Source organism: Octopus bimaculoides, chromosome 5 (genome assembly GCF_046866305.1).
Source record: "Octopus bimaculoides isolate indiv1 chromosome 5, ASM4686630v1, whole genome shotgun sequence".
In the NCBI taxonomy this organism is placed as follows: domain Eukaryota; kingdom Metazoa; phylum Mollusca; class Cephalopoda; order Octopoda; family Octopodidae; genus Octopus; species Octopus bimaculoides.
Window position 1 is genome coordinate 2,873,373 of NC_142932.1, and position 14,555 is coordinate 2,887,927.

At 37.4% G+C, this 14,555-nt stretch overlaps 1 protein-coding gene across 6 annotated transcripts in view; it reads right to left on the reverse strand.

The window, feature by feature from the left end:
• Positions 1 to 14,555, reverse strand: part of LOC106872983 (uncharacterized) — a 65,602-nt gene that overhangs the window by 8,677 nt on the left and 42,370 nt on the right. For all 6 annotated transcript variants that reach the window (XM_089351926.1, XM_089351922.1, XM_089351923.1 and 3 more), the window contains exons 6-9: positions 14,117 to 14,376; positions 12,569 to 12,786; positions 7,451 to 8,861; positions 2,950 to 3,006 (exon numbers count right to left, since the gene is read on the reverse strand). In XM_089351926.1, the coding sequence (XP_089208052.1) occupies positions 2,950 to 3,006; positions 7,451 to 8,861; positions 12,569 to 12,786; positions 14,117 to 14,376 (1,946 nt within the window). The remainder of the gene's footprint in view (positions 1 to 2,949; positions 3,007 to 7,450; positions 8,862 to 12,568; positions 12,787 to 14,116; positions 14,377 to 14,555) is intronic.

Here is a 14,555-nt window from a genome sequence, read left to right on the forward strand (position 1 = left end):
CAGGTAAAAGCACTACTGATGCCTTATTTCTAGTGAGACAGTTGCAGGAGAAATACCTAGCTAAGGATAAACCTCTGTACCTGGCTTTCGTTGACATGGAGAAAGCCTTTGACAGGGTCCCCCGATCCCTTATCTGGTGGTCAATGAGGAAACTTGGGATAGAAGAATGGTTAGTGAGAGCTGTGCGAGCCATGTACAGAGATGCTGCCAGTAAGGTGAGGGTTGGAAATGAGTACAGCAATGAATTCTGGGTAGAGGTAGGGGTCCACCAAGGTTCCGTCCTCAGCCCCCTCTTATTTATCATAGTCCTCCAGGCAATCACAGAGGAGTTCAAGACAGGTTGCCCCTGGGAGCTCCTCTATGCTGATGACCTTGCCCTAATTGCGGAGTCACTATCAGAACTAGAGGAGAAGTTTCAGGTGTGGAAGCAAGGTCTAGAATTGAAGGGCCTTAGAGTCAACCTAGCTAAAACCAAAATCCTAATAAGTAGGAAGGTAGATAAAACACAAACCCCTTCAGGTAGATGGCCCTGCTCAGTATGTAGAAAAGGAGTAGGTAGTAACTCTATAAGATGTACCCGGTGCAAGCTATGGACACATAAGAGGTGCAGCAACATCAAAGGCAGGTTAACTAGCAAGTTAGTTTTTGTTTGTGGCAGATGTTCAGGTGCAATAAAGACTGTAAACAAACAGGAAACAACTTCTATCTCATTCCAGGGTGAAAAACTAGAGGTAGTCGATAGCTTCCGCTATCTGGGCGACCAAGTTAGTAGTGGGGGTGGGTGCGCTGAAAGTGTAGCTGCTAGAATAAGAATAGCCTGGGCAAAGTTTAGAGAGCTCTTACCCCTGCTGGCGACAAAGGGACTCTCACTCAGAGTAAAAGGCAGACTGTATGACGCATGCGTACGAACAACCATGCTACATGGCAGTGAAACATGGGCTGTAACTGCTGAGGACATACGTAAGCTCGCAAGGAATGAAGCCAGTATGCTCCGTTGGATGTGTAATGTCAATGTGAATACCCGTCAGAGTGTAAGTATCTTGAGAGAAAAGCTGAACATTAGAAGCATCAGTTGTGGCGTGCAAGAGAGACGATTGCGCTGGTATGGACATGTGGTGAGAATGGATGAGGATAGCTGCGTGAAAAAGTGCCACACCCTAACAGTTGAGGGAACCCGTGGAAGAGGTAGGCCCAGGAAGACCTGGGCTGAGGTGGTGAGGCAAGACCTTCGTACATTGGGCCTCACCGAGGCGATGACTACTGACCGAGACCTTTGGAAATGTGCTGTGCGTGAGAAGACCCGGCAAGCCAAGTAAGATCGTTGCCAGTGCCCCTGGACTGGTTCTTGTGCGGGTGGCACATGAGATGCACCATTTTGAGCGTGGCCGTTGCCAGTACCGCCTGACTGGCTCCCGTAGGATTTTCGAGCGAGATCGTTGCCAGTGCCCCTGGACTGGCTTGTGTGGGTGGCACATAAAAGACACCATTTCGAGCGTGGCCGTTTCCGTGCGGGTGACACGTAAAAGCACCCACTACACTCTCTGAGTGGTTGGCGTTAGGAAAGGCATCCAGCTGTAGAAACTCTGCCAAATCAGACTGGAGCCTGGTGTTTCCATCCGGTTTCACCAGTCCTCAGTCAAATCGTCCAACCCATGCTAGCATGGAAAGCGGACGTTAAACGATGATGATGATGATGATGATATATACAAAGTTTTAAATTTAAAAGAGAGTTTTGACACTAATATCCATTATTATTGAAATTTATTCCTATGTCAACATTTCTGTATAAAGCTGATGTCTTGGTATTTACCCCTTGTTCTTGATTTTTGTTTGATCCTTTGTTTGTTCTTAAATATATTCCCCTGAAGACGTGTAAGACAAATTATATGTTTGACTTAAATTTGACAGTCAAATATAGCCTTATACAGAAATGTTGACATAGGAATAAATTTCAATAATAATGGATATTAGCGTCAAAACTCTCTTTTAAATTTAAAACTTTGGATATATAACCAGGGAGAACGATCCTTAAGGAGTCTACTTTAGACTTTTTTGCAGTGAAATCTCTTGCTATATTGATAACGATTACATGTTTTTCTATGAACAAATATATATATATATATATATATATATATATAATGAATTGTAAATGCAAAAAATAAAAACAAAAACACGAAGGATTCTGCGGTACACGTGTTTCAAGCTTTATATCAGTGTATAATTGACAATACAAAGCTATCTTCAGCCGCAAAAGTATTTCTCTCCCAAGAAATTATATCACATCGGCGTTAAAGGAGGAAGAAAGGTGAGATGTAAGGGGTGAGGTTCCGGATCTTTTTTAAAATGGGGGCCACATTTTTCATTAACGAAACACTTTGAAACTTGGAACACTGGTAGAATGTGTCATATAAAACATCTTTTTCTCTTAGTCTTCTTTAAAAAAAAAAGAAATCCCTAAGTTATTCCATGTTAAAGTTGTCGTATTTCTGTAATTTCAACCAATCACTGACGTCCATTCAGCCGATATACATTAAGTGCCGACTACATAAACAAACGATTCTGAAACAATTCTATCGGTGATAGGGTTAGGGTTAGGGTTAGGGTAAAACAGCAAATTTAAAAAGAAAAAAGCAAATAAAACGAAGAAAAGAAAAAAGCAAATAAAACGAAGCTATGGCTTAATCAGCCAAAGGAGTAAATATAAACAACTGAATACTTGTCAGTGATTGGTTGAAATTATCGAAATAAGACAATTTTTTTACATGAAATAAATTCGAATACAAAGATATTTTTCTTTTCTATAACACAAAATAGATAAGTATACAAATTTGAAAGTCTTTCGGTACCAAAAACACTACGTAAAACATTAATGAAAAATGTGGCCCCCGTTTTAAAAAAGATCCGAGGTTCCTTTTGGTATTTTGCATTGTACTATACATTGTACTATACCTCATAGAATTTTCCATCTTCACATAATATCCTCGGTTCTCCGAAATCCCTCCATACCTTGCCACAATTCAGTGTGTAGTGTTAAGTTGGTGGTTAAGAACAATATAATATAATGACAAATTGAAATAATAATATAAAATAAAATAGGAATATAAAATCCTGAGAAGAAAAGAAAATGTAATACACAGATATTCATGTAAAGATAAAAATAAAATTAAAATAAAACATAAAAGGAGTCAGATAGGTGGGGCGGGTAATCTAAGAAACAATAAGAGAAAATCTGGATGGTCAAGTAAGATACATCTAAGCTATTTAGATGGGTTGGCGAAGGGTGGTGAGGAAAAATCTAAATGTAGAAGAAGATAAAGTGATAAATAGATATAGATACATAGATCGTAAAGGTCGTAAGGGATGGATATATATGAGCTGTGTCTGCCTATATCAGTGGTGGGTCGTAAATAAGTATTGTCAGGCCAGAATAAACTTGAAACATGATATTCTTGTGGTGAGTGGTCAACCTAAGTGAATTACAACTTAAGTGTACTAACTTATCTACATACACTTATCTAGATGAAGAAGGGTGAAGGAAGTGGAAAGGGTAATTATAACATAGAAGACCTTAAAGAATGAATCAATAAACATGTCAACAAGAAAAGGGAAATAAAGTATATGGGGGAGGGAGGGTTGGCCGTTAAAATTCAAAAAACAAAATTCAAAATACAGAGTAATATAGTATAATAGTGATAGGAAATATTAGCACCCACATTAATAATGTAACAAATAAGAAATAAACAATAAAATAAGAACTAAAAAATAGTAAAAAATAATAAAAATAAGAGATAAAAAGTAAAAAATAAAAAATAAAGAATAAAAAAATTTTTAAAAATTAAAAATTAAAAAAATTAAAAATTAAAAAAATAATAAAATATAAAAAATAAAGATAAAAGAGTCAAAATAAAGAATAAAAAAATTTAAAAAAATGAAAAAAATTAAAAATGAAAAAAATAATAAAATATAAAAAATAAAGATAAAAGAGTCAAAATATAACAGATAAAAAATAAAAAATACAAAGAAATAAAAAGTAAAATAAAGTAAAAAATAAAATCAAATAAAAAATGTAAAATGATATAAAAATAGTAGAATAAAGTAAAAAAGTAAAAATGTAAAAATTAAAAGAATTAAAAAAAGTGGGGGTTGATTGGTGTTATTTCGTGTTATAATTTCGTATTGTAGTGTCCTTGGATGGTTTCGAGTCAGTGACTGAAGCGAGAACTATATCTATAGGTTTGGGATTATGGATCCGGTTTATTAAAAATTTGTGTAAATTAAGTAGTCATAACCTAGTTATTCGAGGGTAAACCAAAATACTGATGTATATAGTAAGGTTAGGGGTAGAGTACGGGCTACGTTAGTTAGGTGTCTGAGTTGTGGTAGGTAGGATCTAACGTGGGAGTAGTTAAATAGAGGAGGTGTAGAAGCGCATATAACTAAAAGAGAGGATTTAAGGGTTATAATATCTAAAGGTTTTCATCATTTTATGGATACAGGAGGGTTTGAAATCTGACCTCTTATTAATTAGTTTATTCTTATCAGGAAATTTAATAATTTTCAAAAGTTCAAGGGAGCATAACTGGCAACCAGTTCTATTATCCTTATACGTAGGGGCCGATCCATATATATATATATATATATATATATATATATATATATATATATATATATATATATATATATATATAGAGAGAGAGAGAGAGAGAGAGAGAGAGAGAGAGAGAGAGAGAGAGAGAGAGAGAGAGAGTAGTGGTACAACAAGGCACCAATATTTACTGGAAATAGCAGTCGATACATTTACAATGCTATAGTAAAGCTTCAATGTGAATATATTGGCAAAGATGTGTAAGGGCAGCAAACATAAAAAAATTTTGTCTTATCACTAGGAAGAACATTAGATAAATGGACAACCCAGAATCGGATAATCCAGTACCTAGGTTTCGGACTCTTCAAATACGTTTGTCATCGTAAATTTGATTAGTCTTCATCAGCTGCATTTACCTAGACAATATTCCAAATGGTGCCACATCGATGCCAGTATACTCGCCTGAACGCTTAGCCGTTAACAGAACGAGAACAGTGAAAAAGTTTCCAATGGAAAATAAACTATTGCAATACAAATGTATTAATTTCCAGTAAAATAAAGCACCGTAAAGGTAGAAATATAAATATAGAGTAGTGGTTCAACAAAGCACCAATGTTTACTGGAAATAGCAGTTGATACATTTATGATGTAAAGCTTCACTGTGTATATACTGGCTAAGACATGTGAAGGTAGCAAACAAAAAAAATATATTCTTTCAGTTCGCTTATGGGAAACATTGTTGAATCATCATCATCATCATCATCGTTTAACGTCCGCTTTCCATGCTAGCATGGGTTGGACGATTTGACTGAGGACTGGTGAAACCGGATGGCAACACCAGGCTCCAGTCTGATTTGGCAGAGTTTCTACAGCTGGATGCCCTTCCTAACGCCAACCACTCAGAGAGTGTAGTGGGTGCTTTTACGTGTCACCCGCACGAAAACGGCCACGCTCGAAATGGTGTCTTTTATGTGCCACCCGCACAAGCCAGTCCAGGGGCACTGGCAACGATCTCGCTCGAAAATCCTACAGGAGCCAGTCAGGCGGTACTGGCAACGGCCACGCTCAAAATGGTGCATCTCATGTGCCACCCGCACAAGAACCAGTCCAGGGGCACTGGCAACGATCTTACTTGGCTTGCCGGGTCTTCTCACGCACAGCCCATTTCCAAAGGTCTCGGTCCGTAGTCATCGCCTCGGTGAGGCCCAATGTACGAAGGTCTTGCCTCACCACCTCAGCCCAGGTCTTCCTGGGCCTACCTCTTCCACGGGTTCCCTCAACTGTTAGGGTGTGGCACTTTTTCACGCAGCTATCCTCCTCCATTCTCACCACATGTCCATACCAGCGCAATCGTCTCTCTTGCACGCCACAACTGATGCTTCTAATGTTCAGCTTTTCTCTCAAGATACATAAAAGTTCCTATTATATTAAGCCAGCTTCAACTTTATGATACTAACTGTCAATAACTGGCCTTACTGGCATGTAAAATTACATTCGAGCGAGGTCGTTGCCAGTGCCTCTGGACTGGCTCTAGTGCAGGTGGCACGTAAAAAACACCATTTTGAGTGTGGCCGTTGCCAGTACCGCCTGATTGGCCTTCGTGCTGGTGGCACGTAAAAGCACCCACTACACTCTCAGAGTGGTTGGCGTTAGGAAGGACATCCAGCTGTAGAAACTCTGCCAAATCAGTTTGGAGCCTGGTGCAGCCATTTGGCTCGCCAGTCCTCAGTCAAAGCGTCCAACCCATGCTAGCATGGAAGGCGGACGTTAAATGATGATGATGATGATGAATAACAGTTTTTTGGGGTTGCACTGATATAATGTAGGATATATATAGTAGTGGTAGTTGTAGTAGTAGTAATAATAATAATAATAATAATAATAATAATAATAATAATAATAATAATGATAATAGTAACGGTTTCAAATTTTGCCACAAGGGGAGCAATTTCGGGGGAGAGAATGAGTTGATTACATCAACCCCAGTTTTCAACAGGTACTTATTTTACCGACCCCTAAAGGATGAAAGATAAAGTTGACCTCGGTGGAATTTGAACTCAGAACATAGTGACGAACGAAATACCACTAAGTATTTTGTCCAGTGCACTAATGATTCTGCCAGCTCGTCACCTTAATAATAATAATAATAATAATAATAATCCATGGATGGAATTTATAAATATCTTAATGCATCGCTACATAATTTGTGGAAACGTGCGTAAAAATGCATTAAAATATTTATAAATTCCATTCATGGATTATTATTATTGTTATTATTATTATACATACATACATGTGGCGGGGGTGCTACCAGGTGAAATGCATAAATTGGGAAATTCTGACCGCCATGCCAACGTCTCCTTCATTGGACACTAAACTCGGCTTGCGAAGACCTGTTGGGGCAAGTGAAAGCGAAATCTTGATGGCACCTGTACCAGTGGTGTGCTAAGAGCACCATTCGAGCATGATTGTTACCAGTGTCACCTTACTGGCACGTGAAAAGTCATTCGAGTGAGATCGTTGCCAGTGCCGCTGGACTGGCTCCTGTGCAGGTGGCACGTAAAATACACCATTTTGAGCATAGCCGTTGCCAGTACTGCCTGACACTCTCGGAGTGGTTGGTGTTAGGAAGGACATCCAGCTGTAGAAACTCTGCCAAATCAGATTGGAGCCTGGTGTAGCCATCTGGTTCACCAGTCCTCAGCCAAATCGTCCAACCCATGCTAGCATGGAAAGCGGACGTTAAACGATGATGATGATGATGATGATGATGATGAACAGAGTGAATCATCGGCTTTAAATAAATAAGTAAATTCTCGTACATGTAATGTGTACTCTTTCAGAAGAATATATTTGCATACATACCAGTTGTTTCTGTCTCGTCGTTTTCCTCTCTTCATATTGTTTTTGTCTAGCATGACGTAATGTTCTCTCAGCATTCCTGTTAATCACAGACCCCTGATATTTCTCTTCTCTAGCAGGCCCATCACCATCATTAATCTTATCCTCAACATTTACTCCATCATCTTCTTCCTCTACTGAATAGTTAACTTTAACTAAACACATGTTGGATAAATCTTTCGCAGACAGATCTGAATGCAAACCAACATTTCTACGATTCTGTTTTTTATTTGCATGAGAAACATTGCTGTCTCTTGTACATTTGTCTTTTGTTTTGTGAATTACTGCATTACTGTCTACCATACATTCATTACTTCTCCCTTTAGTTATTGCATCACAGTCTACCCCACATCTGTCATCCCTATCTTTAGTTACTGCATTAGGGTCTGCCATACATTCAGGACCTCTTTCTTTAGTTACTGCATTAGGGTCTGCCATACATTCAGGATCTCTTTCTTTAGTTACTGCATTAGGGTCTGCCATACATTCAGGATCTCTTTCTTTAGTTACTGCATTAGGGTCTGCCATACATTCAGGACCTCTTTCTTTAGTTACTGCATTAGGGTCTGCCATACATTCAGGATCTCTTTCTTTAGTTACTGCATTAGGGTCTGCCATACATTCAGGACATCTTTCTTTAGTTACTGCATTAGGGTCTGCCATACATTCAGGATCTCTTTCTTTAGTTACTGCATTAGGGTCTGCCATACATTCAGGATCTCTTTCTTTAGTTACTGCATTAGGGTCTGCCATACATTCAGGACCTCTTTCTTTAGTTACTGCATTAGGGTCTGCCATACATTCAGGATCTCTTTCTTTAGTTACTGCATTAGGGTCTGCCATACATTCAGGACATCTTTCTTTAGTTACTGTATCACAGTCTATCCTACAGCTGTCCTGTCTCACCTCAGTTACTACATTAGTGTCTACCATACACTTGTTTACCCTCTCTTCACTTAAAACTATCCCAGAGTCCTCTGAAATATCAACAGGAGAAACTCTTTGTTTAGCTTCTTTTGAATTTCTATCCTCATTTTGTAAAGTGGCAATAAGCTTGCTTTCATACGAAGACTGTTTGTAATTCTCTTCTCGTTCCTTCCTGGTTTTCTCATATTCTTTATTCAAACTACAACCATTATGTATATTGTCCTCCATTTCTTCTATTTTAGAAGTTTTCATAGAATCAAAACTAGTAATGAAATATGCTTGTCTTTCTATGGTTGGTTCTTTAAGAGTAATAAAGAGAATCTTAATTGCTGGTAGCATCTCTTTGAAAATGTCTCCACCTCTTTTACTTTCCAATCCATCGATTCCTAATAGAGAATATTTCCTGTATAAGTAGAGGCAAGCCTTCTCCAAATAATCACCAAAATATCTGGAATAAATAAAAGGTAAATATGTGTCATTATTTTTCAAAAATGCAAGTATTCTTTTATTTTTTTTTACTTGTTTCAGTCATTTCACTGTGGCCATGCTGGGGCACCACATTAAAGGGTTTCAGCAGAACAAATTACCCCCAGCACTTCTTTTTTTCTAATGCCTGGTACTTATTCTATCGGTCTCTCTTTGCTGATCTGCTATGTTACAGGGCATAAAGACATCAACACCAGTTTCCCATTTTCTGAAAAAAATGTCTAGATGGGTTATTTTCATTCAAAAGCTATTAGAATGGTTCACCGAAAAACTGAAAAATCTGAAATAAAAAAGAAAGGACATTACACAGAATAGCGAAAACATAATAATGATGTTGCCATAGTGTGCAAACCAGTTGGGAAAAGCTTTATCAAAAGTGATTCACAGAAAACGGAGAAATCCTAAATTCACTCCTAAACTATTAGCGTGGTTCTGGGTGTGTGTGTGTGTGTATATACACACACACATATACATATATATGTATATGTACATGTGTGTATATATATATAAACATATATGTATGTATGATGATGGCAGGAGGTTTAATGTGATCTACAAGTGTACGGTCCTTAATAAACTCCAAAACACTACCAAGACTTATATTGGAGCTACTATATATATATATATATATATATATATATATATATATCTCATCATCATCATCATTTAACATCAGTTGTCCATAGGTTGGGTGGTTTGACCAGAGCTTAGAAGCTGGGGAGCTGCACCAGCCTCCAGTCTGATTTGGCTTGGCTTCCACAGCTGGATGCCCTTCCCAATACCATCTACTTTACAAAGTCTGCTGGGTGCTTTTATGTGGAATTACATGGCCACTTTTACATGGCACTGCATGGGCGCTTTTACATGGCACCACACAGACACTTTTACGTGGCACCACCACAAGTGCTTTACACCAGAGGGACCAGCCATAACACTTCTGCCGCAGAGTACAGATCTTCTTGAGTACAGCAAGGCACCAGGTATCTCTGCCCTTTCTCATCTCGCCTGAAAGGTTCAATGTCCTGAGGTCTTCTTCTGTATCATTCCATGTCTTCCTGTGTCTCCCACGTCCACATGTTACATCTTCTTTGAGAGATTGGCACTTCGTTATGGAGCTGTCAGCATCATCCACATCACATGACCAAACCAACACCGTCTTCTCCTTACACAATGCAACTAATTTCTCTTATACCTAACTTCTCTCTCAAAATACTAACTCTTTGTTGAATATGTAGACGTACTTTACACATACAGCAGAGCATACCAGCCCCATTCCTTTCTAACCTTCGTTTGTCCTCTGCATTCGGGGACTACATCGCAATTGCAGTTTGTATACATGCATCATTCAATCTTCCTTTCACTCGGAGAGAGAAATCTTTCGTGACCAACAGAGATAACAGCTCTCTGAATTTCCTCCATCCTGTTCTTATTCTAGTTATCACATATTTATTTACGGCTAAAGTGCAAGGGAGAGAACGCTATAATTAAAATTTTTAGTTATTTCCCTTGTCATTTTCCTTTTCTTTTGTTTTATTTGCCATTAAAATTTGCTGTAGGTTTGTCTGAGATTGATACTTAATCCATCTTTATTGTTTAACCTGTAATTGATTGTCAACTTGATCGATCGCAAACCTGGGAATGTTTAATTATTATTTAGTTTCAAACCCAATCGTGGATGATAAAAGGAAATGCCAATCTGGGGTGATTACATCAACTAAACCCTGTTGTTTATGAACCTTGTGCCTAAATCAGAAACCATAATTATTATTATTATTATTATTATTATTATTATTATTATTATTATTATTATTATTATTATTATTATTATTAAGGCGGTGAGCTGGCATAATTGTTAGCACGCTGGACAAAATGCTTAGTGGTATTTCACCCGTCGCTCTGAGTTCAAATTCCGCTGAGGTCAACTTTGCCTTTCCTCCTTTCAGGGTAAAAGTGCCAGTTGAACACTGGGGTCGATGTAATCGATAGTTCCCTCCCCACAAACTTGGAGCCTTGTACCTCCAGTAGAAAGGATTATTATCATTATTATTATTATTATTATTATTATTATTATTATTTTCATTATCATTATTAAGGCAGCGAGCTGGCAGAACCGTTAGCACACTGGACAAAATGCTTTGCAGCATCACACCCATCACTGTGTTCTGAGTACTGCCAAGGTTGACTTTGCCTTTCATCCTTTTGGGGTTGATAAATTACATATCAGTCAAGTAGTTGGGGGTCGATATGATCAACCATCACCCTTCCCCTCAAATTCCAGGCCTTGTGCCTATAGTAGAAAGGATTATTATTGAGGTGGAGAGCTGGCAGAATCGTTAGCATGCCAGGCAAAATGCTGAGCAGTATTCGTCTGCTGCTACACTCTGAATTCAAATTCCACTGAGGTCGACTTTGCCTTTTATCCTTTTGGGGTCAATGAATTAAGTACCAGTTGAGCACTGGGGTCGATGCAATCAACTACAAACTTCAGGCGTTGTGCCTATAGTAGAAGGGGTTATTATCATTATCATCATCATTATCATTATCATTATCATTATCATTATCATTATCATTATTATCATTATTATTATTATTATTAAGGCAGCAAGCTGGCTGAATCATTAGTGCACTATGTTCTGAGTTCAATTCCACCAAGCTGGCGGAATCATTAACATGTCAGGCAAAATGCTTAGCAACATTTCATCTTTCTTATATTCTGTATCCAAATTCTACCAAGGTCAACTTTACCTTTCATCATTTCGGGGTCAATAAAATAAGTATTAGTTGAACACAGGGGTCGGTGTAATTGATTTAACCCCTACACCAAAATTTCTGGTCTTGTGCCAAAATTTGAAATCATTATCGTTAATGTTGTTGTTGTTAAACAATAAAAAAAAATGCCTTGTAGTATTTTTTCCAAGTTTTTATGTTCTGAGTTCAATTCCTGCTAAAGTCAACTATGTCATTCATCCCTCTGGGGTTGATAAAATAAAGTACTGGTAAGCATGGGCGACTGCTGGTCTTTCACAAAACAACCTTGCCCAGATTTATGTGTGGTCTTTCAATTTGTAAGTAATAAAATTACTAACAAACACACAAGTAGGATTATAATATGAGATGCCTGGTGCCTTGCTGTACTCAAGAAGATTCATTCCCTACAGCAGAAGTGTTAAGACTGCATTCCTTGTTGAAGAGGATTGGCCTGCAAGAGTCCTGAGCCAGTGCCATATAAAATGCACTTGTGCCAGTGCCACATGAAAGTGCCCATGTTGGTGCCATGCTAAAAGCACCCAGTGCACACAGATGTAGAAACCAGGCCAAATTAGACTGGAACTTGGTGCAGCTTTCTGGCTTGCCAGCTCTGGTCAAACTGTCCAAGCATGAGTGCTTTTTGTGTGACATTGGCACAGGACTATTGCAGGCTAATTCTCTTCACCAGGAGGAGTGGCCTTAACATTACTGCTGTGGAGGACAGATATTTTTGATTACAGCAAGGTGCCAAGTATTTCAGTCCTTTGTCATCTCATCTGAAAGACTCAGTGTCTTGAGGTCATCCTTCAGTACTTCATCCCATTTCTTCCTCGGTCTCCCTCTTCCATGTGTTCCATCTACTGGCTCTATTAATTCCCTGTCACCTAATAAATGAAATAATAACATATACATTTTACTCACTGATCTGCAGATGTATTGGAGCAGCCAAGGACAAGAGCCATCACATAAATTCCTTTTATAAAGATGAACAATTGCTCCTTACTCTTTGAAATCTCTGCAATGTTGTTTTCAAAAATAACTTTTTGCAGATACACAATAACATCAGCCAATATTTTCTTCCGCTGAGTCAAATCAGTTACCTGAACTGCATACATCAAAAGACTTTCACTTGACTGGAGCTGAAATATAGGAAAGACATTGCTATGAATATGAGAGGACAACTACAAATATATATCTCAGTTAAGTTTTCTATTGTTGTTGGCGAGCCATGGTTAACTCTTTTAGAGAAATTAGACTTAGAAAGATAAATAAAATACTTCCTATATATATATATATATATATATATATATATATATATATATATATATGCATATGAAACTAGCAGAGATACTTGGCATTGCCTGTGTCACATGGAATTGAAGAATTAGACTTTTCTTTTATATTTTCTCGAATGAACTGGAATACCTCTGATTCGAATTTCATCAAAATTGCAGATTAAGAATTTTAATGGGGGTTCTTTCCTTCTTTGCACACCCTAACAAAAATTCTAATCGTGACATATTTATCCCATACTACTCATCTTTAAGCAGGTTTTTCTACAGCCTGATGCTCTTCCTATCATCAACCTCACCACCTGCTTCCAAGCATGGTAATATTACCTATGATGCAGCACTTTGGGTAAGTGTCTTCTACTACAGCCTTAGTTTGACCAAAGCTTTGTGAATGAAGTTTGGTAGAGTATTCATGGATGGGAAGTTTAATCCACCATATAGGTGAATATACCACTTGGCCAAGGTCTCTAGTGTAAAGGTAATTTTGTCCTTTTTTCCTCCTTTAATCAATTTCCTAAAACCTAAAGGTTTTTGGCACTGTCCAATTTTATCTGACTAAACTATCAAATAAATACATAAAAATAGTAATTCATTATCTTGTAGGATTTGGTTCAATTCTTAATCCAGATAAATCAGTGTCTTAATTCAGGCTGTGTTTTGTCTTTTCTCTGATTTAATCCTTTAGCATTTAAATCGGCCTTACCCAGCTCAAATATTCTATCTGGCCAGGTCCAGCTTCTCACACTTACCTTACAATGTTATTCTAAAAATAAACAATCATATCATTGAAATCTCAAAGCTAGGAGATAATGCATGACAAGTTCAAAACATTATATTTGAGAGAGTAAACTGAATGCTAAAGGGTTCAAAATGATACCAGAATTACGAAACAATCCAATGGATTGTTGTGAGATGATAAGAGATTATCTTAACAGATAATCCAATAAAAAATCTGCAGTAAATTTGAACTTGGACCTTGTGATTAATATCATATTAAATTTCAAATGAGCTGAACCATTGAGTTGTGAAAGAAAATTGGTCTAACACCTTACAAGAGTCTAATGCAAACTTCCAAAATCCTTCTTAACTAAAATGTAACAATACAACAATAAACAAATAAAATAATGTAGCCAGCCAACAAAAAATGTGTGAGAAAGAAGATTAGATATATATTTACACAATGTCTTGCAAAAAACAAACTCTGTTTTGGTGATAATTCAGCTGCCTTCATGCCATACTCAAATGCCTCATAGCAAGGATGGTCTCTCTGAAATACATAAATGTTCTGAAGTTCCAAATACTCCTTATGGCTGAGTTTACACAAACAATGAGAGAGTAAGCCATAAGAGTATGATATGCCTTTCAGATCCTTATCAGGGAGTTTCTCAAATTCTTCAACTGATTTCAACAAGAGAGGAACAGCTTCTTTCCACAAACCTAAAATTATAATATAAGTTGTGGATTATGTGCGTGTGTACATATATATGTGTGCGTGTATGTATTTGTGCATGTATATATATATATATATATATATATATATATATATATATATCCATACATATATAGTCACATATATGCATGTATAACCATACATACGTATATATATATATATATAT